Source organism: Salvelinus alpinus, chromosome 21 (assembly GCF_045679555.1).
Source record: "Salvelinus alpinus chromosome 21, SLU_Salpinus.1, whole genome shotgun sequence".
Classification (NCBI taxonomy): domain Eukaryota; kingdom Metazoa; phylum Chordata; class Actinopteri; order Salmoniformes; family Salmonidae; genus Salvelinus; species Salvelinus alpinus.
Genome location: NC_092106.1, coordinates 17,782,323 through 17,804,822, shown reverse-complemented (window position 1 = coordinate 17,804,822; position 22,500 = coordinate 17,782,323). Strand labels below are relative to the sequence as shown.

Below are 22,500 nucleotides of genomic sequence, written 5' to 3'. Positions count from 1 at the left end.
TGTGTGTGTGTGTGTGTGTGTGTGTGTGTGTGTGTGTGTGTGTGTGTGTGTGTGTGTGTGTGTGTGTGTGTGTGTGTGTGTGTGTGTGTGTGTGTGTGTGTGTGTTATTACTTGACGTGGTTGTCTGTGAGTTGTTTGAGGATCTGACAGAAAATCTCATCTTTTAGAGGTTCGGCCTTCAGGGCTGCTTCAAAGATCTGGTCCGTCAGCTCGTTAACCGAACGTGTTCGCTTAGACGGGTAGTCCCCCATATACTTCATCATAGGTGGCACAGTCAAGGAGTTTACATATTACACAAACGACACAGGTGGGATCTGAACCCCCGTCTCCTGGGAAACCAACGTTTTAACCATTAAGCCAAAAGGAAGTTCCATCTCTGGCCGAGGAGGATTTTAAGTTGCAGGCAGGTTTACCTCATCACAAGATCATGAATCTGAAACAAACACAAGCAGAAGCACACTGCAAACGGTTTGTGTTAGCCAGTAAAAGATATCTATGAAGACCATACAGGCGTCCTGTGACAGGTCTTCATGGCTGAGGACCTTCTTCAGTAGAGGCTGTTTGATAGGCTCTCTGGTGCAGCTCCACATTGAGGCCTTCCCTCTGTTCTTAGTTATCATCACCCTGCTCAGAGTGTGTTTGGGAGGAGGTCTGAAAGGAGAGAGAGAGAGGGAGAGAGAGAAGGGGGAGGAGAAAGAAGGGGGGAGAGGTGTAGTGACAGGTATAGATTAGGTAACATTTTCTTTAGACAAAAAACCCACACGGTTACAAATACTGCAACTTGTATTGTGTGTGTGTTTGTGTGTATGTGTGTGTGTGTGTGTGTGTGTGCCTGCATGCATGCATGCGTATGTGCGTGTGTTTGTCCGTGTGTCTGTGTGTGTCTACCTGAAGTGGTCATAGCTGAACTCTTCCAGTGTGTAAGGTTTAACCCTCTCCTCTCCAGTCTCCGGCAGAACCAGCTGAGATGAACGCACCGTCTCCTGTCTCTGGTCTGGTGTCATGGTAACCAATGCCTAGAGAGAGAGAGAGAGAGAGACAGAGAGAAAGAAGGGGGGGGATGACGATTGAGAATCACGCAGATAGAGCCATTACAGTGTAGGCTGTGTGTGTGTGTGTGTCTCACCACTACGTCAGCCTGAGGTCTGGTAACAGTGGGCAGGACGTAGACGGCGTCAACAGGGAAATCTCCTTTTTGATTGGTCCGTTCATTGACCCCATGGGCCCAGCCTGAGGTCATGACCTGCTGACCTGTCTCTTGGTCCAATAGAATCAGGTCTCCCTTCTGGAACGACAGGAACGTAGACTCCTCCCCACCTAGAGGGGACAAGGTACAGTTTGTTTGTTTGTTTGTTTGTTTGTTTGTTTGTTTGTTTGTTTGTTTGTTTGTTTGTTTGTTTGTGTTTGTGTGTGTGTGTGTGTGTGTGTGTGTGTGTGTGTGTGTGTGTGTTTATGTGTGTGTGTGTGTGTGTGTTTATGTGTGTACTCTACTCACCAGAGTTGGTATTGTCCTGCAGAGCCACCACATACTTGGACCGGTTCCTCAGGCCCTCTAGGAACGTTACCACAAGGTCTCTGATGTCCTCAGAGTTGGTCGACGTGAACGTAAACTCATCGCCCTTTATGGTCGCCAACGTAAAGCTCTGCCCCTGCAGCTTACCACCTCTACCAACACACAGAAGAAGAGAAAATGCTCAAAGAATTGCTCATGCACGGAGCTAGCTAGCAGTCTCAGAAGAATGGAGAGAAAGAAAGGAATAGAGTCGCTAGCCATTTATTCCCTAACAGGTCAGCTAAATGTGGGGGGTTGAGGTGTTCACCAACAAACAGCAACACAGGGTGGCTAACCGAAGTAAGGAGGGTGGCTAACTAACTATACAAATGGAATGTATTATTATTAATGGTTACAGGCTACATAGTAAGCTTTTTGAAATTGGGAGTGTAGGAGAAAAGAGGACAGAAGAAAATAAAAAGAAACAGAGTAATTGATATGTTTATGGTTGAGAGGGCAACAGTGTTAGGATGGACTCCAAATCACCTGCTGCTGGAGACTGCAGTGATCTCTGGGAAAGAGAGTTCTAGCAGCACCTGCTCCTGTTCGTCTACAAAGTACACCCCTGTCCAGTTCACCGCCACAATGACATCATTCTTAGGCAGACTCGGACCTGTATGGTGGAGTGAGGGGCGGGATCAGAGTATGGACCCGTGACTAGGGCTGTGTCCCGATTCTCTGTCCTTCTACCAAAGTGCACACTTTCAAACTCCCTGTCATGGACTTAGTGGTGGAAACTCCCTACAGCGAACAAGTACACCAATCCAATGCTTGTAAATCCATGATGGGTAGGGTGCAATGCACACTTTGGAAGGAGTGAGGAAATTAGGACTAAGCCGAGATCACATGTATACCTACAGTAGTTTCCAGGAACAACCTCCGCAAGAGATATGACGAGGTACAGCACCAAACAGACTGACTGACAGGTATTAATGAAGGTAGTTGGTACAGCAGGTACGTTACAGCAGCTACGTTACAGCAGGTACGTTACAACAGGTACGTTACAGCTGGTACAGCAGGTACGTTACAGCAGCTACGTTACAGCAGCTACGTTACAGCAGGTACGTTACAGCTGGTACAGCAGGTACGTTACAGCAGCTACGTTACAGCAGGTACGTTACAGCAGGTACGTTACAGCTGGTACAGCAGGTACGTTACAGCAGCTACGTTACAGCAGGTACGTTACAGCAGGTACGTTACAGCTGGTACAGCAGGTACGTTACAGCAGCTACGTTACAGCAGGTACGTTACAGCAGGTACGTTACAGCTGGTACAGCAGGTACGTTACAGCAGCTACGTTACAGCAGGTACGTTACAGCAGGTACGTTACAGCTGGTACAGCAGGTACGTTACAGCAGCTACGTTACAGCAGGTACGTTACAGCAGGTACGTTACAGCTGGTACAGCAGGTACGTTACAGCAGCTACGTTACAGCAGGTACGTTACAGCAGGTACAGCAGTTACGTTACAGCAGGTACAGCAGTTACGTTACAGCAGGTAGAGTAACGTACCTGAGAGCTTGAAGGCCTCATAGAAGCGTGAGAAGAGGAGCGGCCATTTGTAGCGAGCGAAGTCCACCACTTCCTCCTTCACCTTCTGGGGGTCAAACCTCTGCTGGGTGTAGATGCCCTGGTGTGGAGAGGAGAGGGGGACACACACAGTTAGGTTGTGTCCCAGATGGCCTCCTATTCCCTATATAGTGCACTACCTTTGACCAGGGTCCATAGGGCTCATGTCAAAAGTAGTGCCCTATGTAGGAAATATGGTGCGATTTGGAACACATCTTTAATGATTTATAATGGGTGTATTTAAAAAAACGAGTTAAAACAATCACATATTACAATCAAAATAATTGAAAGTAAAACCTTCTTCTAAAAGGTTTGGTAGTTTACTAGATCAAACATCAAAACCTGTGACATCCAGAGTCCCTAGAAGGGAGCCTGGCAAATCGTTCCCCAGCCAGGAGCACCTTTTTATGGGCAGCCATGATGACGTGGGCCCATTTCTCCACGCTCCGGGAGGAGCTGACCTCTCGGTCGGGGATGTAGGATGGGATCAGGCTCAGCAGACGCTCTGTCAGGATCTCAGAACCGTAGTCCACATAATACTGCTGACTGGCTAACTCTGCTAGGTCATCCTGGAGAGAGAGAGAGGGAGAGGGAGAGGGAGAGAGAGAGAGAGAAGGGGGATTAGTTAGAGCTAGGATCAGAACCGTAGTCAACAAAGTACTTCTGACTGGCTAGCTCTCCCAAGTCATCCTGGAGAGAGAGACAGAGGTTAGGGTCAGGATCTGAGATCCTTAGTTCACATAGTACTGCTGACTGGCTAGCTCTCCCAAGTCATCCTGGAGAGAGAGACAGAGGTTAGGGTCAGGATCTGAGATCCTTAGTTCACATAGTACTGCTGACTGGCTAGCTCTCCCAAGTCATCCTGGAGAGAGAGACAGAGGTTAGGGTCAGGATCTGAGATCCTTAGTTCACATAGTACTGCTGACTGGCTAGCTCTCCCAAGTCATCCTGGAGAGAGAGACAGAGGTTAGGGTCAGGATCTGAGATCCTTAGTTCACATAGTACTGCTGACTGGCTAGCTCTCCCAAGTCATCCTGGAGAGAGAGACAGAGGTTAGGGTCAGGATCTGAGATCCTTAGTTCACATAGTACTGCTGACTGGCTAGCTCTCCCAAGTCATCCTGGAGAGAGAGACAGAGGTTAGGGTCAGGATCTGAGATCCTTAGTTCACATAGTACTGCTGACTGGCTAGCTCTCCCAAGTCATCCTGGAGAGAGAGACAGAGGTTAGGGTCAGGATCTGAGATCCTTAGTTCACATAGTACTGCTGACTGGCTAGCTCTCCCAAGTCATCCTGGAGAGAGAGACAGAGGTTAGGGTCAGGATCTGAGATCCTTAGTTCACATAGTACTGCTGACTGGCTAGCTCTCCCAAGTCATCCTGGAGAGAGAGACAGAGGTTAGGGTCAGGATCTGAGATCCTTAGTTCACATAGTACTGCTGACTGGCTAGCTCTCCCAAGTCATCCTGGAGAGAGAGACAGAGGTTAGGGTCAGGATCTGAGATCCTTAGTTCACATAGTACTGCTGACTGGCTAGCTCTCCCAAGTCATCCTGGAGAGAGAGACAGAGGTTAGGGTCAGGATCTGAGATCCTTAGTTCACATAGTACTGCTGACTGGCTAGCTCTCCCAAGTCATCCTGGAGAGAGAGACAGAGGTTAGGGTCAGGATCTGAGATCCTTAGTTCACATAGTACTGCTGACTGGCTAGCTCTCCCAAGTCATCCTGGAGAGAGAGACAGAGGTTAGGGTCAGGATCTGAGATCCTTAGTTCACATAGTACTGCTGACTGGCTAGCTCTCCCAAGTCATCCTGGAGAGAGAGACAGAGGTTAGGGTCAGGATCTGAGATCCTTAGTTCACATAGTACTGCTGACTGGCTAGCTCTCCCAAGTCATCCTGGAGAGAGAGACAGAGGTTAGGGTCAGGATCTGAGATCCTTAGTTCACATAGTACTGCTGACTGGCTAGCTCTCCCAAGTCATCCTGGAGAGAGAGACAGAGGTTAGGGTCAGGATCTGAGATCCTTAGTTCACATAGTACTGCTGACTGGCTAGCTCTCCCAAGTCATCCTGGAGAGAGAGACAGAGGTTAGGGTCAGGATCTGAGATCCTTAGTTCACATAGTACTGCTGACTGGCTAGCTCTCCCAAGTCATCCTGGAGAGAGAGACAGAGGTTAGGGTCAGGATCTGAGATCCTTAGTTCACATAGTACTGCTGACTGGCTAGCTCTCCCAAGTCATCCTGGAGAGAGAGACAGAGGTTAGGGTCAGGATCTGAGATCCTTAGTTCACATAGTACTGCTGACTGGCTAGCTCTCCCAAGTCATCCTGGAGAGAGAGACAGAGGTTAGGGTCAGGATCTGAGATCCTTAGTTCACATAGTACTGCTGACTGGCTAGCTCTCCCAAGTCATCCTGGAGAGAGAGACAGAGGTTAGGGTCAGGATCTGAGATCCTTAGTTCACATAGTACTGCTGACTGGCTAGCTCTCCCAAGTCATCCTGGAGAGAGAGACAGAGGTTAGGGTCAGGATCTGAGATCCTTAGTTCACATAGTACTGCTGACTGGCTAGCTCTCCCAAGTCATCCTGGAGAGAGAGACAGAGGTTAGGGTCAGGATCTGAGATCCTTAGTTCACATAGTACTGCTGACTGGCTAGCTCTCCCAAGTCATCCTGGAGAGAGAGACAGAGGTTAGGGTCAGGATCTGAGATCCTTAGTTCACATAGTACTGCTGACTGGCTAGCTCTCCCAAGTCATCCTGGAGAGAGAGACAGAGGTTAGGGTCAGGATCTGAGATCCTTAGTTCACATAGTACTGCTGACTGGCTAGCTCTCCCAAGTCATCCTGGAGAGAGAGACAGAGGTTAGGGTCAGGATCTGAGATCCTTAGTTCACATAGTACTGCTGACTGGCTAGCTCTCCCAAGTCATCCTGGAGAGAGAGACAGAGGTTAGGGTCAGGATCTGAGATCCTTAGTTCACATAGTACTGCTGACTGGCTAGCTCTCCCAAGTCATCCTGGAGAGAGAGACAGAGGTTAGGGTCAGGATCTGAGATCCTTAGTTCACATAGTACTGCTGACTGGCTAGCTCTCCCAAGTCATCCTGGAGAGAGAGACAGAGGTTAGGGTCAGGATCTGAGATCCTTAGTTCACATAGTACTGCTGACTGGCTAGCTCTCCCAAGTCATCCTGGAGAGAGAGACAGAGGTTAGGGTCAGGATCTGAGATCCTTAGTTCACATAGTACTGCTGACTGGCTAGCTCTCCCAAGTCATCCTGGAGAGAGAGACAGAGGTTAGGGTCAGGATCTGAGATCCTTAGTTCACATAGTACTGCTGACTGGCTAGCTCTCCCAAGTCATCCTGGAGAGAGAGACAGAGGTTAGGGTCAGGATCTGAGATCCTTAGTTCACATAGTACTGCTGACTGGCTAGCTCTCCCAAGTCATCCTGGAGAGAGAGACAGAGGTTAGGGTCAGGATCTGAGATCCTTAGTTCACATAGTACTGCTGACTGGCTAGCTCTCCCAAGTCATCCTGGAGAGAGAGACAGAGGTTAGGGTCAGGATCTGAGATCCTTAGTTCACATAGTACTGCTGACTGGCTAGCTCTCCCAAGTCATCCTGGAGAGAGAGACAGAGGTTAGGGTCAGGATCTGAGATCCTTAGTTCACATAGTACTGCTGACTGGCTAGCTCTCCCAAGTCATCCTGGAGAGAGAGACAGAGGTTAGGGTCAGGATCTGAGATCCTTAGTTCACATAGTACTGCTGACTGGCTAGCTCTCCCAAGTCATCCTGGAGAGAGAGACAGAGGTTAGGGTCAGGATCTGAGATCCTTAGTTCACATAGTACTGCTGACTGGCTAGCTCTCCCAAGTCATCCTGGAGAGAGAGACAGAGGTTAGGGTCAGGATCTGAGATCCTTAGTTCACATAGTACTGCTGACTGGCTAGCTCTCCCAAGTCATCCTACAGACAAAGAGAGAGAGATGTTTTCCTTGTTAATTTCCTTTTTGTTTATGGTCTATTCCACTTGCTTTGGCAATGTAAACATTTGTTTCTCATGCCAATAAAGCCCTTTGAATTAAATAGAATTGAATTGAATTGAGAGAGAGAGAGAGAGATGGTCAACATAATTGTAAAACTCACCCTATCACAGCGGTACTCTCCAAACTTTACCCCCCGTACAGTCTGTTGGTAGATGAGGTTGGTGGCCACAGCATCGTCTGCAGGGTTGTGCCAGGGCGTGAATATCTCCTTCCTGTAGAACAGTCTCCAGGGGGCGTTCCTCTCCTGGGCACCCTGCTCCTTGGCATACTGCTCACACTGGGACACCGCGTCCATCACATGGTCCTTTCCACTGCCTAGGGAGGAGACCTAGTGGTACACACACACAGCTCACACTGGAATACTGCACATGCATGGTGTGCATGCGTGTGCATGCCTGCCTGTGTACCTGTGTGTGTTTGTGTGCGTGCATCTGTGTGTGTGTGTGTGTGTGTGTGTGTGTGTGTGTGTGTGTGTGTGTGTGTGTGTGTGTGTGTGTGTGTGTGTGTGTGTGTGTGTGTGTGTGTGTGTGTGTGTGTGTGTGTGTGTGTGTGTGTGTGTGTGTGTGTGTGTGTGTGTGTGTGTGGCTGTGTATTACCTTGTCAAACAGGGCGATATAGAGAGAGAATCCAAAGCGGTCTCTGAGGCTGATCTTGTCTGCCAGGGCGTTACACAGCTCCATGGCCGTAGTAGCTGAGTCTGTCAACAACGTCTTAGTGGTCCCATCCATAAATGTTACTGGCAACATGATGGGCTTCTTAGACTTAGTGGCCTGGGAGAGAAGAAAGAGAATGGAGAGGGAGAGAGGGGGAGGGTGGAGGAGGGGAGAGGGGGGTGGGGGAGAGAGGGGGGAGAGGGAGGACAGATGGAGGGGGGAGAAGAAGAGAGGTGGAGAGAGGAGAGAGAGAGAGGGAGGGTGGAGGAGGGGAGAGGGGAGTGGGGGAGAGAGTGGGGAGAGGGAGGACAGATGGAGGGGGGAGAAGAAGAGAGGTGGAGAGAGGAGAGAGAGAGAGGGAGGGTGGAGGAGGGGAGAGGGGGAGAGAGGGAGGACAGATGGAGGGGGAGAAGAAGAGAGGTGGAGAGAGGAGAGAGAGAGGGGGAGGGTGGAGGAGGGGAGAGGGGGTGGGGGGGAGAGGGGGGAGAGGGAGGACAGATGGAGGGGGTAGAAGAAGAGAGGTGGAGAGAGGATAGGGAGAGGGAGGGTGGAGGAGGGGAGAGGAGGGTGGAGGAGGAGAGAGGAGAGGAGAATGAGAGGTAAGGGATATTTCTTTGTGTGTGTGTTTGTTTGTTAGTGTATGTTTGTGTGTGTGTGTGTGTGCGTGCGTGCGTGCGTGCGTGCGTGTACCTGTAGCTCCAGCCAGGACGGGGGTTGTGTTCTGGTGCCGTTAACAAACGTGCGTCTGAGTCTCTCCTCGCAGTAGGGGGCGTAGCCAGGAGGACCACCATGGATGTAGTTACGCAGGTACTGGAGGAGACAGGATGTAATGCAGTTATAGAGGAAGGGATGTAATTATAGAGAAAGTATAGAGTTTAACAATGGCTACATCCCAAATGGCTCTGTGGGCCCTGGTCAAAAGTACTATATAAAGGGAATAGGGTGTCATTTGGGACACAAGCAGAGAGTCTATAGTAGTATGTGTATTCTGACTGACCTTGACAAACTTCTCAGAGGGAGCGAAGCAGCCGACACACAGAGAGATGAGGATCCAGCCGCGGGCGTGACTGCTCTTAGACGGGTTCTGGTTCAACTGCTTACAGATCTGGCAGTAGATCTCATCCCTACAGAGTACACACACAGCACAGGTCAGAGAGAGAGAGAGAGAGTGTGTGTGTGTGTGTGTGTGTGTGTGTGTGTGTGTGTGTGTGTGTGTGTGTGTGTGTGTGTGTGTGTGTGTGTGTGTGTGTGTGTGTGTGTGTGTGTGTGTGTGTGTGTGTGTGTGTGTGTGTGTGTGTGTGTGTGTGTGTGTGTCTATGCGTGTGGGTCTACCTCAGGGCAGGTCGTAGTATTCCGTTGCCGATGATGAAGTGGAGTTTCTCCAGGTTAGAGGTGGGCCGGTCCTCCAACATGCTGTTGCCATGGAGACTAATCTCTCCGTCATTCAGGCGCTTGGTCACCTAACAGAAAACTCATCATCAACACTGGACATTCTATCCGATCTACATACTGTCTGTGTCCCAAATGGCACCCTATCCCTATATAGTGCACTACTTTTTATCATTTATCATAGGGCTCTGGTTAAAAGTAATTTACTAAATAGGGCCATTTCACCACTTCTAGGATGCTTTCAACACCTCCTCCACAGTGATACTCCTCAACTCCAACTCCTCTCTTACCTCCTCAGTGATCTTGGACTTCTTCTTCAGGGTGAGGGACACTAGTTTGTGTCGGACACTGTTCTTCTTGTTGCTGTCTGAATGGGGGGTCTGTAGGGGAGGGGTTACAGCAGGACACAGTTTATGACTCAGATAGGAAACGTCTTCTAGGAAGCACTACGGTATTGTACTACCCAGAGCAACACTGGGATTCAGACCATGACGGTTTAACTAAGGTAGAATCTAACCGAATGAGATTATAGCAAAGGGTTATTATCGATTACTCCCCCCTCTTCCCTCCTCCCTCATTTTACATCTTAGTCATTTAGCAGAAGCTCTTAATCAGTTCCTATTCATTCATCTTAAGATAGCTAGGTGAGACAACAACATATCACAGTCGTAGTAAGTACATTTTTCCTCACAGCACAGCTAAATATTTACTCCGACCTCGCCCTAACCCTGCAGAGTCTGTAGTTCTCCCTCCCTCCCTCCCTCCCTCCCACCTCTTACCTCTCTGTCCCCCTGCAGGGCCTGTAGTTCTCTCTCTCCCCTCCCTCCCGCTCACCTCTCTGTCCCCCTGCAGGGCCTGTAGTTCTCTCTCTCCCCTCCCTCCCTCCCTCCCTCCTCTCAACTCTCTGTCCCCCTGCAGGGCCTGCAGTTCTCTCTCTCCCCTCCCTCCCCCCTCTCACCTCTCCCTCCCCCCTCCCCCCTCCCCCCTCTCACCTCTCTGTCCCCCTGCAGAGTCTGTAGTTCTCTCTCTCCCCTCCCTCCCTCCCTCCCTCCTCTCACCTCTCTGTCCCCCTGCAGGGCCTGTAGTTCTCTCTCTCCCCTCCCTCCCCCTCCCTCTCTGTCCCCCTGCAGAGCCTGTAGTTCTCTCTCTCCCCTCCTCCCTCCCTCCCTCCCTCCCCCTCTCACCTCTCTGTCCCCCTGCAGATCCTGTAGTTCTCTCTCCCCTCCCTCCCTCCCCCTCTCACCTCTCTGTCCCCCTGCAGAGCCTGTAGTTCTCTCTCTCCCCTCCCTCCCTCCCCCCTCTCTCCCTCCCTCCCTCCCTCCCTCTCACCTGTCTGTCCCCCTGCAGGGCCTGTAGTTCCCTCCCTCCCTCCCTCCCTCCCTCCCTCCCTCCCTCCCTCCCTCCCCCTGCAGAGCCTGTAGTTCTCCCTCCCTCTCTCCCTCCCTCCCACCTCTTACCTCTCTGTCCCCCTGCAGGGCCTGTAGTTCTCTCTCTCCCCTCCCTCCCGCTCACCTCTCTGTCCCCCTGCAGGGCCTGTAGTTCTCTCTCTCCCCTCCCTCCCTCCCTCCCTCCTCTCAACTCTCTGTCCCCCTGCAGGGCCTGCAGTTCTCTCTCTCCCCTCCCTCCCCCCTCTCACCTCTCCCTCCCCCCTCCCCCCTCCCCCCTCTCACCTCTCTGTCCCCCTGCAGAGTCTGTAGTTCTCTCTCTCCCCTCCCTCCCTCCCTCCCTCCTCTCACCTCTCTGTCCCCCTGCAGGGCCTGTAGTTCTCTCTCTCCCCTCCCTCCCCCTCCCTCTCTGTCCCCCTGCAGAGCCTGTAGTTCTCTCTCTCCCCTCCTCCCTCCCTCCCTCCCTCCCCCTCTCACCTCTCTGTCCCCCTGCAGATCCTGTAGTTCTCTCTCCCCTCCCTCCCTCCCCCTCTCACCTCTCTGTCCCCCTGCAGAGCCTGTAGTTCTCTCTCTCCCCTCCCTCCCTCCCCCTCTCTCCCTCCCTCCCTCCCTCCCTCTCACCTGTCTGTCCCCCTGCAGGGCCTGTAGTTCCCTCCCTCCCTCCCTCCCTCCCTCCCTCCTCTCAACTCTTTGTCCCCCTGCAGGGCCTGCAGTTCTCTCTCTCCCCTCCCTCCCCCCTCTCACCTCTCCCTCCCCCCTCCCCCTCTCACCTCTCTGTCCCCCTGCAGAGTCTGTAGTTCTCTCTCTCCCTCCCTCCCTCCCTCCCTTCCTTCCTCCCTCCCTCCCTCCCTCCCTCCCTCCCTCCCTCCCTCCCTCCCTCCCTCCCTCCCTCCTCTCACCTCTCTGTCCCCCTGCAGGGCCTGTAGTTCTCTCTCTCCCCTCCCTCCCCCTCCCTCTCTGTCCCCCTGCAGAGCCTGTAGTTCTCTCTCTCCCCTCCTCCCTCCCTCCCCCTCTCACCTCTCTGTCCCCCTGCAGAGCCTGTAGTTCTCTCTCCCCTCCCTCCCTCCCCCTCTCACCTCTCCATCCCCCCTCCCCCTCTCACCTCTCTGTCCCCCTGCAGAGTCTGTAGTTCTCTCTCTCCCTCCCTCCCTCCCTCCCTTCCTCCCTCCCTCCCTCCCTCCTCTCACCTCTCTGTCCCCCTGCAGGGCCTGTAGTTCTCTCTCTCCCCTCCCTCCCCCTCCCTCTCTGTCCCCCTGCAGAGCCTGTAGTTCTCTCTCTCCCCTCCTCCCTCCCTCCCCCTCTCACCTCTCTGTCCCCCTGCAGAGCCTGTAGTTCTCTCTCCCCTCCCTCCCTCCCCCTCTCACCTCTCCATCCCCCCTCCCCCTCTCACCTCTCTGTCCCCCTGCAGAGCCTGTAGTTCCCCCCCCCTCCCTCCCTCCTCCCACCTCTCTGTCCCCCTGCAGAGCCTGTAGTTCTCCCCCCTCCCTCCCTCCTCCCACCTCTCTGTCCCCCTGCAGAGCCTGTAGTTCTCTCTCTCCCCTCCCTCCTTCCCCCCTCTCACCTCTCCCTCCCCCTGCAGGGCCTGTAGTTCCCTCTTGTAGGTTTTCTTGCCCAGCGTCTCGTAGATCTTGGTCATCACAGGGATCTTCTCCGAGCCGTCAGTGATGGCCGTGTGGTACTTGGGCTCTGGGAGATCTCCCATGAACCTCAGCACCGTGATCCATACCGCCAACGCCGCCTGGGGGAAGAGCAACCAACAGTGTTAGGGTTGCAACCATTCCGGTACTTTAACCAAATTTCCCTGGTTTTCTACCAATCATGGTTGGAAGATTCCGGATTTCCTGCTTATTCCCTCCTGATTCCAGGAATCTTCCAATCTGGATTTCTGGACAACTGGAGAAAGTAGGGAAAAGTTACTGGAATTTTGCAACCCTAAACAGTGTTCATGCTGTGATTAGAAAAGTACAGTTGGGTAGAAGGAGGCTGCCTGAAACAACAGTCTGACAAACACCCATGGTCTACTGGGGTTAGAGGTCAGGGGTTAGGTGTCAGAGTTGAGAGGTCATGTGCCCTACCAGCTGGTCGCCCTCGTCTTCATGGAACAGCAGCGGTTGTTTAAGTGGCCGTCGGACGTAGGTGTGTGATGTGGTGCCCTGGAAATAGGTGGCAGCGAACTTGGCAAATTTATACTCCGACAGGTCATCCTCCTCATCCTCAGGGAGAGGAAGAACATCATCTAAATCCTCCTCCTCAAGCTCCTTCTGGGCACGTTCCAAGTCCTACACGCGCACGCGCACGCGCACACGCACACACACACGCAAAGACACTTAGCGAACGATTTGAATGTAGCCCAGAGCAGATTAAGGTGTTAACTGTAGCAATGTGTCTGTGTGTCCACTAGGTGGCGACCTTCTCACCTCGAACCCAGCTGGTGGCGCTCCCTCCTGGCCAGGGAAGGAGTTTGTTGTACCCAGGAAGCCGAACATCTTATCCACCATGTCAGAGTCGTTCACCGGCTCATGTCTGGCTTTCTCCATCTGCTCCACCATCTCCTTCTTCTTACGCACCTCCTCCCTCTCTCTCTTCTCTCTCTCCGCATCCTCCTTCACTAGCTGGGCCAGTCTCTCCTGGTGGTTACGCTCTGCTTCAACCTACAGAAGACTGGGTGTTAATAGGTGCGTGTGTGAAGAGGCGTCATGCCCATAGGGGCCACAGGGGCAAGTGGCCACTCAGATTTGTCCTAAAAACAATTGTTGTTTCTCTGTAATAGTACTAGCCACCTAGCAATTTTATGAAGTTGGCTTTAGCTAGCCCAGATAGGTTCCCAATCTGCCAACCTCGTAACTAGCTGCCATGAAACCATTTCAGGCTACCAAGTTAGAGTAGCTAGCTTGTCTAACTAGCTTAGCTGGCATGCCTGCAGGCAAGGTTGGTAGACTTTAGAAAAGCAAGCAATAACTAAATGTCCTGAATTAGACTCAAATTCCTTTCAATATTTTACTCAGATTTTAGCAGAGATGCATAGAAGCATATTTAGTTTCTTTAACTTCAGAACCACCAGTCAGGAGGATGCAGACAGCTCAAGAGGTATGCTTAGATATGCAGAAAAATTGACATATATTTTACATAGAATTAAGAATAATGATTATAGCTCTAGATTGCAGGGCCTAGCCCCCCTCTGGACCACCCCCAGCCATCCTCACCTATTTTGTGCCCCCTCATATTTTTGGCGTGCATGACGCCCATGTGTGTGTGTGTGTGTGTGTGTGTGTGTGTGTGTGTGTGTGTGTGTGTGTGTGTGTGTGTGTGTGTGTGTGTGTGTGTGTGTGTGTGTGTGTGTGTGTGTGTGTGTGTGTGTGTGTGTGTGTGTGTGTGTTCCAGACCTTGGCCTTCTTAGCGCTCATCTGGTTCCTCAGTTTCTCCTCCTCAGCCAGACGCAGCTTCTCTGCCTCCAACCTCCTCCGATACTGAGAGAGAGAGAGGGAGGAAACAGAGGGAGAGAGAGAGAGGTAAGAGAGAGAATGAGAAAGAGAGTGTGAAAGAGAGAGAAAGGGTTAGGATGAGAGAGTGAAAGGGACTGAGGCTTTCTTTCAGTCTGCACTGCGTGTGTCTGTCTCTTTCTCACCTCTCCCTTCAGTCTCTTGTAGAGGCGTCGTGAGATCATGCCCCGTGTGTGAGCCTGGATGGTGATGACGGCCCATAGGCGGTGTCTGAAGGCCCTTCTGACCAGACAGCCTCTACACCTGGCCTGCAGACCCGTCACCCTCTGTCTAGCCACGTGGTACGTTACGTACAGTCGCCTGGAGCGGTACAACGCCTGGAGTCTGGCAAACCCTGCCCGCATCTAGGAGGTGGAGGGGAGGGGAGGAGAGGAGGAGAAGAGGGGGAGGAGGAGGAGAGGACATGGAGGAGAAATTAAAGAGATTAAGAGATTGTCATTTGATTAATGATACAAGGAACAGTTCAGCTCATGTCAATAAGAAGTGATCAAGTTTTTAAAACTCACAGCTCCATAGTTCTTGCGACAGTGATATCCTCGCCACGTCTTCTGGATCATCATGGCTGACTTTCTCATCTTCAGGAAGTTGGACCTGTTGAGACCAAGTGATGCGATTGTTAACTCAAAGCTGGTTGCAATGACTACAGTCTCAGCTGGTTGCTTTGCCAACAGTCTAAACTGGTTGTTATGACTGCAGTCTCACCTGGTTGCTATGCCAACAGTCTCACCGGGTTGCTATGACTACGGCCTCACCTGTCCTTGAAGCCTCGTACAACCTTCTGGATGAGGATGACCTTGTCCGTGATGGCCTTGTCTCTCTCAATCTCCAACAGCATGTCATGGTGGTCCTAAACAAACACACACGTGCAGACACACAGACACACAGACACACAGACACACACAAACCAGAAGTGATCATCAGTAGATTCCAAACAGACATTCTAAAGACCCTCTGATTTATGTTCGTGACATCCCTCTCTTCCTCTAATCTGTCCATTTCCTCTCCTCCTCTGAGCTGTTTGTTTCCTGTAGGGGAAGTGTGGGCGCTGCCCTCGCTGCCCTGGCTTCACCTCACAGATTTTACTTCCTGTTTTACTTCCTGTCTGACCAGCTGGTCGCTCTGATAACTACCTCAGCTATGACGACCATCACCGGGATAATCAGCCCACCACTGACCCCACCCCTAGTGCTGTCCTCGTGAACAGAGGCACAACTGCGGTTGAGTTCCACTGCACAGTGAATTTCTTCCCTCTTACTAAGACAAGGTATTGTAGACAACTTGCATATTTCAGATAAAACCCCTATCAAAAATGCAGAACTTCTGCCAAATGTCACCCTTTTCCCTATATAGTGCACTACTTTTCTCCATTTAAGTGTTTTCTTACATGTTTTTGTAATTCAGCAGACGCCCTTATCTAGAGCGACTTACAGGGGCAATTAGGGTAAAGTGCTGAGCACATCGACAGATTTTTCACCTAGTTGGCTCGGGGAGTCGAACCAGCGACCTTTCGGTTACTGGTCCAACGCTCTGAACCACTACCTGCTACCCACACAGAGACCAGGCACCCTAATATGGTGCTATTTGGGACTCAGTCCAGGTGTTAGTTACCTTGAGGAAGATCTTGGTCTTTCCCATCTGCCAATCATCATCTCTCCCAAGGACAGCTTCCGCTATACGCTGACAAGTTCCCCTCAGGTCCTCCTATACACACACACACACACACACACACACACACACACACACACACACACACACACACACACACACACACACACACACACACACACACACACACACACACACACACACACACACACACACACACACACACACACACACACACACAGAGTGGACAGGTAACATCAGTGGGCAGGTAACATCAGTGGACAGGTAACATCAGTGGACAGGTAACATCAGTGGGCAGGTAACATCAGTGGACAGGTAACATCAGTGGGCAGGTAACATCAGTGGACAGGTAACATCAGTGGACAGGTAACATCAGTGGACAGGTAACATCAGTGGACAGGTAACATCAGTGGGCAGGTAACATCAGTGGACAGGTAACAGGTAACATCAGTGAACAGGTAACATCAGTGGACAGGTAACATCAGTGGACAGGTAACATCAGTGGGCAGGTAACAGGTAACATCAGTGGGCAGGTAACATCAGTGGGCAGGTAACATCAGTGGACAGGTAACATCAGTGGACTGGTAACATCAGTGGGCAGGTAACATCAGTGGACAGGTAACATCAGTGGACAGGTAACATCAGTGGACAGGTAACATCAGTGGACAGGTAACATCAGTGGACAGGTAACATCAGTGGGCAGGTAACATCAGTGGACAGGTAACATCAGTGGACAGGTAACATCAGTGGACAGGTAACATCAGTGGACAGGTAACATCAGTGGACAGGTAACATCAGTGGACAGGTAACATCAGTGGACAGGTAACATCAGTGGGCAGGTAACATCAGTGGACAGGTAACATCAGTGGACAGGTAACATCAGTGGACAGGTAACATCAGTGGACAGGTAACATCAGTGGACAGGTAACCATTGACAACGGTCACTGACAAGGCAAGCTTTCGCGAAGACTTATTAGAAGGCTTTTAGTATTGACGAACACACAGCTTCCTTTCAAACAGCTGGCAGATATGAACTCTAACGGTCGCTTACCTGTTTGTATGCAGGTTTGACTCCTGGCATGAGGACTCTGTAGCGGTCCACAAACTCAACAAAGGTGTATCTGATTGGATAACCAGCTCTGCGGATACGAATGGTCTCCATCATGCCTGAATACCTCAGCTGACGAACGCACAGCTCCCTGTCAAACAGCTGGGAGAGATGACAGACAGATATACACACAACAATTACATTTTTACACACACACACACACACACACACACACACACACACACACACACACACACACACACACACACACACACACACACACACACACACACACACACACACACACACACACACACACACACACACACACACACACACACACACACACTCACCATGGGTTTCTTGTACTCATTGGGTTTAATGCAGCGTACGAAGAAGGGCTGACACACACTCAGAGTCCTCATCAGCAGTTCCAGAGAACGCTTGAACTGACTGCTCAGAGTAGGAGAGCGCTTCCTGGTCTCCGCCCCCTACAACCACACACACACACACTCACACACACACACACGCACACGCACCACACACGCACACGCACACACACACGCACACCACACGCACCACACACGCACACGCACACGGGTTAGTAACAATGGATTCTATCACTTTTCCTCTCTCTCTTACTCTCCTTTTTCCATTATCACTTCCCCTCTGTTAAGTTCCCTTTTATTCCCTCTACAGGAAACCAGACTAAATGTAGCTCATATTGTGACAGATATATTTTTGACAGTGTTTGAAATGTTCTACACGTCTCATTGTAAAAAAACGATGTCAAGGTTAGAACTGTAGTAATGCCAACAACAGTTATATCAAAGCTATTCTTTAAAAGTCAATGTCTAAATACACTGAGTGTACAAACATTAAGGACACCTTCCTAATATTGAGTTGCACAACCCCCTTTTTCCCTCAGAACAACCTGAATTAGACGGGAAAGCAACATCTTTACAGAGGTGAGAGAGAACCAGCAGGTAGACAGGAAGGGATGTCACCAAAACATCGCCACCAAGTTTAAGGACAGAGAGAGAGAGAGAGAGAGAGAGAGAGAGAGATGCAACCTGGGCTCCACTGAATGAGGGACGATATGTCTGCTATTCACAGCCAGCGGATGGAGGGAGGAGAGGAGAGGAGGGAGGGAGGAGGGGATGGATATTATCTCTCCTCTTTTCTTCTTTTACCCTCAGAGGAGTGTCAGGTTGGCCCATATTATCACCCAGCAAGTAGCCAACCAGAAACTAAGGCAGACATACATACCTGTGCATGCACACACGTGTGATACGCAGACACACAGATACAAACACACACACAGACACACAGATACAAACACACCCACGTGTGATACACCGACACACAGATACAAACACACACACAGACACGCAGATACAAACAGACAGACAGAGGAAAGACAGTGTAATGTTAGCATCTTGCCACACATTAGTGAAGCGACAGAGGGAGGAGAAGAGCGCAAGCAGCATGCCATGCAGAGAAAACAACCCTTGAGACAACTACATCCCAAATGGCACCATATTCCCTATTTAGTACATTACTTCTAATAGGGTGCCATTTGGGACACAGATCATAAGATAACCAGAACAGACAGCCGTCTGTCTGGAACGCTTCATGATGACCACTCAGAGAAACTAGCCAACAGGTAGTGAGTGATCTGTGATGTCATCAAAGTGTAGCGAGGAGGGGTAGGTCGAGTGACTGTGTGGTTGCTAGGGCAAAGGGTTGCTTGGGTGACGGAGGTTGCATTACCATGGCAACATCGGCCTGGAAGATCTGCTTGATGAACTTGTTCCTGGAGGAGTGAACCAGCTGGATGATGTCACCGTGCAGGGTGTCTCTGTTCTTCTCCAAGAAACCTATTATTGATAAGGCTATTGGTTATGAATGGTTATTGATAAGCCTATTGGTTATTCGTGGTTATTGATGTGGCTATTGATTATTGATGTGGCTATTGGTTATTGATAAGTCTATTGGTTATTCTTAAGGAAATTGGGTCTAGTGTGTCCTATCCTCTATTATTCCTGTGAAGAACCCTTTACAGTGACTTTTCCATCGAGGGTGGTCATCACAAAACCCTGATGAAGGCTATGGGCGAAAACATGTTGGTTTTAACATTAAATAAGCATTTTATTAACTTCCACTGTCCTCCAAGAGTTGCTGAATTTGGTCATCATGTTGTATGTAATAATCAGTCAGTCAGTACATGATAATCATTTTGCCATAATGTTGTCACTTACCTCGTGTCTCGTAGTAGACCACCCCAGCAAAGTGCTGGATGCCAAACTGGGTCTCATAAGTGTTCTTAGGAGGGATGTAGTTGGTGTTCAATTTATGTTGAGAGTTCAACTTATTCAACATAGTGGTGTCTGTACCCTGAAACAGAGAGCGAGGTGGGAGAGAGAGACAGAGAGAAAGAGAGAGAGAGGTGGGACAGAGAGAGAGAGAGAAAGAGAGAGAGAGAGAGAGAGAGAGAGAGAGAGAGAGAGAGAGAGAGAGAGAGAGAGAGAGAGAGAGAGAGAGAGAGAGAGAGGAGGTGGGACAGAGAGAGAGAGAGAGGAGGTGGGACAGAGAGAGAGTGTGAGAGAGAGAGAGAGAGAGAGAGAGAGAGAGAGAGAGAGAGAGAGAGAGAGAGAGAGAGAGAGAGAGAGAGAGAGAGAGGAGGTGGGACAGAGAGAGAGAGAGAGAAGGTGAGAGGGATAGAGCAGGTTTACACAAATATTTGATTACACATTCATTCTCTCCACATTATACTGTACATTATACTGTATCCATCTATAATTGTTACCTCTCTTCTCCCTCGCTTCTCCTCCTTCTACGTTAGGAAACTACAGATGTACGATCATAATTTTAGCCAGTTTGCTACAGCAGGAAAATAATCCTGCTGCTACAGGAAATGTGAATTATTATGTGGATTCTAATTTTAAGGGTTGATACATTTTTCGTAAGGGAAAATCAAGTCTGAAATTTCAAAGTGGAAATTACAAACTTTAGAAGCCTCAAATTAAGATCATACATCTGTATGTGTACTGTATCTATTTATAATGTAGTTACATTGGGGAAATTGCTCTCCTCATCTATGAGGCTGACGATGATCATGGGGTTGATAAGATCATGTCTCTCATCCCTCTCGCCCCCACCCCCTATCCTCCTCTCCCCTCTGCTCTACCTTGGGGTTATACTGTCATCATTACCCTGGGGAACTTGCTCTCCTCGTCTATGAGGCTGATGATGTTCATGGGTTTGATAGCGATCATGTCCAGGGCGTCCTGGTTGTCTGTGAACTCGATGTGTTGCCAGTTGATGTGTTCCAGGTTGTATTCCTCCTGCTCCAGTTTGAACACATGCCTCACAAAGAACTGCTGCAGGTTCTCGTTGGCAAAGTTAATGCACAGCTGCTCAAAACTGTTAATGGGGAGACACACATACACACACATGAACGCAGAGCAGGTGTGTGTGTAACTATTCTTGTGGGGACCAGAAGTCCCCACAAGAACAGTAAACAAACAAAAATTGGACCAACTGGGGACCTTTTGTTGGTCCCCACAAGGTCAAATGTTATTTCTAGGGTGTTTAGGGTTAAGGTTAGAATTAGTGTTCGGGTTAGAATTAGGTTTAGGGTTAGGAGCTAGGGTTAGTTTTAGGGTTAGGAGCTCGAGTTAGGTTTAGGGTTAAGGTTAGGTTTTTGGGTTAAGGTTAGGGTTAGAGTTATGGTTAAGGTTAGGGTAAGAGTACAGGTTAGGGTTAGGTTTAGGGTTAGGAAAATAGGATTTTGAAAGGGACTGAATTGTGTGTCCCCACAAGGTTAGCTGTAGACAGGTGCGTGAGTGTGTGTGTGTGTGTGTGTGTGTGTGTGTGTGTGTGTGTGTGTGTGTGTGTGTGTGTGTGTGTGTGTGTGTGTGTGTGTGTGTGTATGTGTATGTGTATGTGTGTGTGTGTGTGTGCCTGTTGATGGTGAAGTTTTCGAAGCCAAAGATGTCTAGTAGTCCTATGGAGCGTCTGAGGGCTTTGGGCTCGTGGGACGGAGGCTTGTAGATCGCTGCATTGATCTTCTCTACGATCCACACAAACTGACGACCGTAGATCCCCTACACACACACACACACACACAATATACATATGCCAGAGAGTGTTTGAAAAGGTGTGTCACACACCAGAGAGCATGTTAATGTGTGTGTGTGTGTTACCTTGACGAAGGCGTCCCGTACGTCCAGTGCCTGCTCTATACTGAGGGGAGTGGAGACTGTTTCTCCTCTAGTGATCAGAGTCCTACTGGTCAGACAGTTCATCAGGTCTTTACAGTCCACCTACGCACACACACACACCCATGAACACACACGATGCACACAGGCAGGTGTGCGCACACACACACACACACACACACACACACACACACACACACACACACACACACACACACACACACACACACACACACACACACACACACACACACACACACACAAACACACACACACAGCAACGTTAAGTCAGAAAACACACTTCTTTCACACCATCAACCAATGGTACCAACAGTCCAGGTTTGTGTTTCACCAGTGTGCCACTAGGAGGTGCTTACTGTCATGTTATTCAGTAAACACTGTTAGCTCTCTCTCTTTCCTTCTCTTCTCTCTCACCCTCCCTCCCGCCCTACCTCCTCCTCCTCTCTCCCTCTTTCCCTCCCTCCCTCCCTCCTCCTCCTCTCCCCCTCTGTCCCTCCCTCCCTCCGTCTTTCCCTCCACGTCTCTCCCTCCACCTCCCTGTCTCCCTCCCTCCATCCCCCAGTGATCTAGCACTCACCTGTAGCTCTCTGGCAGCTATGACATAACTAGTTCAGGTTACAGGTTACTGCTGTACAACCCCTCAGTGGATAGAGTAGGTGTGTGTGTACGATAGGTTTATGGGTACAGTGTGTGTGAGCGTGTGTTACCTCCAGCAGTGTAGCAGCAGAAGTCAGGTCTATGCTGCGGACCACCTCACAGGCATCCAGGTTGTCATAGGTACGAGCTAGAGGTCAGGGGTTAGAGATAGGTGAGAGTGAAGTCAGCATGATGTCATTACAATATATATGTCTGTGTGTGTATAAGTGTGTGAGTGTAAGTGTGTACATTTGTATGTGTGTACCATTTACCTTCATAACGCAGGTTCCCCATATGTAGTATAGAGGCCAATAGTTTGGAGATCATCCAGTTCTCAGTGTCAGAGAACATCAACACCTTCATGGCTGATTGGATGTTTGAATACTCCTTCATATCATCACGACCATCACACACAGTACACTTCCCCTGGAGGGAGGAGAACTTTAGCTGAATTGTAGTTTCTTACTGCTGTTATAATAACGTTGTTAAAGTGTTAGCTAAGTGTTGTCCTACTATAGTAAGGTAGCTGTAGTCTGTGGCTTTCCCTAGTCCCAGTTTCTTCTTCTGGTCTGAAGGCATGCCCTTCAACATACAGTAGAAGATATGGTAGTTCCTCTCATCACGAGCCTGCAGGGAGAGAGAGAGGGGGAATAGAGATGACACGATAATAACCAAAATAACACAGCTCCTAGACTGTATCACAAGATGTAGGACAGTTGCTTACTTCAGCTAGCTAACACTGCCTGTTGCAAAACGTTTTGCTACATTGTTCTGTGGTGTACACTAATTTATAAAACCCTGTCTGCAGACTCTATAACCCCGTCCCCTGAATCCATACCTGTCTGCAGACTCTATAACCCC

At 50.0% G+C, this 22,500-nt stretch overlaps 1 protein-coding gene across 1 annotated transcript in view; it reads right to left on the bottom strand.

Annotated features, from left to right (window-relative positions):
* Positions 1-22,500, bottom strand: part of LOC139548453 (unconventional myosin-VIIa-like) — a 36,986-nt gene that overhangs the window by 9,010 nt on the left and 5,476 nt on the right. The window contains 32 exon segments of the mRNA XM_071358163.1: positions 112-265; positions 494-651; positions 889-1,016; positions 1,127-1,317; positions 1,496-1,665; positions 2,039-2,165; positions 3,064-3,181; positions 3,522-3,689; positions 7,259-7,486; positions 7,755-7,928; positions 8,502-8,621; positions 8,809-8,935; positions 9,144-9,271; positions 9,491-9,580; positions 12,147-12,323; positions 12,661-12,864; positions 13,003-13,236; positions 13,969-14,052; positions 14,211-14,429; positions 14,592-14,676; positions 14,838-14,932; positions 15,694-15,786; positions 16,763-16,921; positions 17,113-17,250; positions 18,533-18,639; positions 19,021-19,156; positions 19,975-20,185; positions 20,726-20,868; positions 20,968-21,087; positions 21,711-21,787; positions 21,912-22,065; positions 22,153-22,266. Coding sequence (XP_071214264.1) covers positions 112-265; positions 494-651; positions 889-1,016; positions 1,127-1,317; positions 1,496-1,665; positions 2,039-2,165; positions 3,064-3,181; positions 3,522-3,689; positions 7,259-7,486; positions 7,755-7,928; positions 8,502-8,621; positions 8,809-8,935; positions 9,144-9,271; positions 9,491-9,580; positions 12,147-12,323; positions 12,661-12,864; positions 13,003-13,236; positions 13,969-14,052; positions 14,211-14,429; positions 14,592-14,676; positions 14,838-14,932; positions 15,694-15,786; positions 16,763-16,921; positions 17,113-17,250; positions 18,533-18,639; positions 19,021-19,156; positions 19,975-20,185; positions 20,726-20,868; positions 20,968-21,087; positions 21,711-21,787; positions 21,912-22,065; positions 22,153-22,266 — 4,631 coding nt within the window.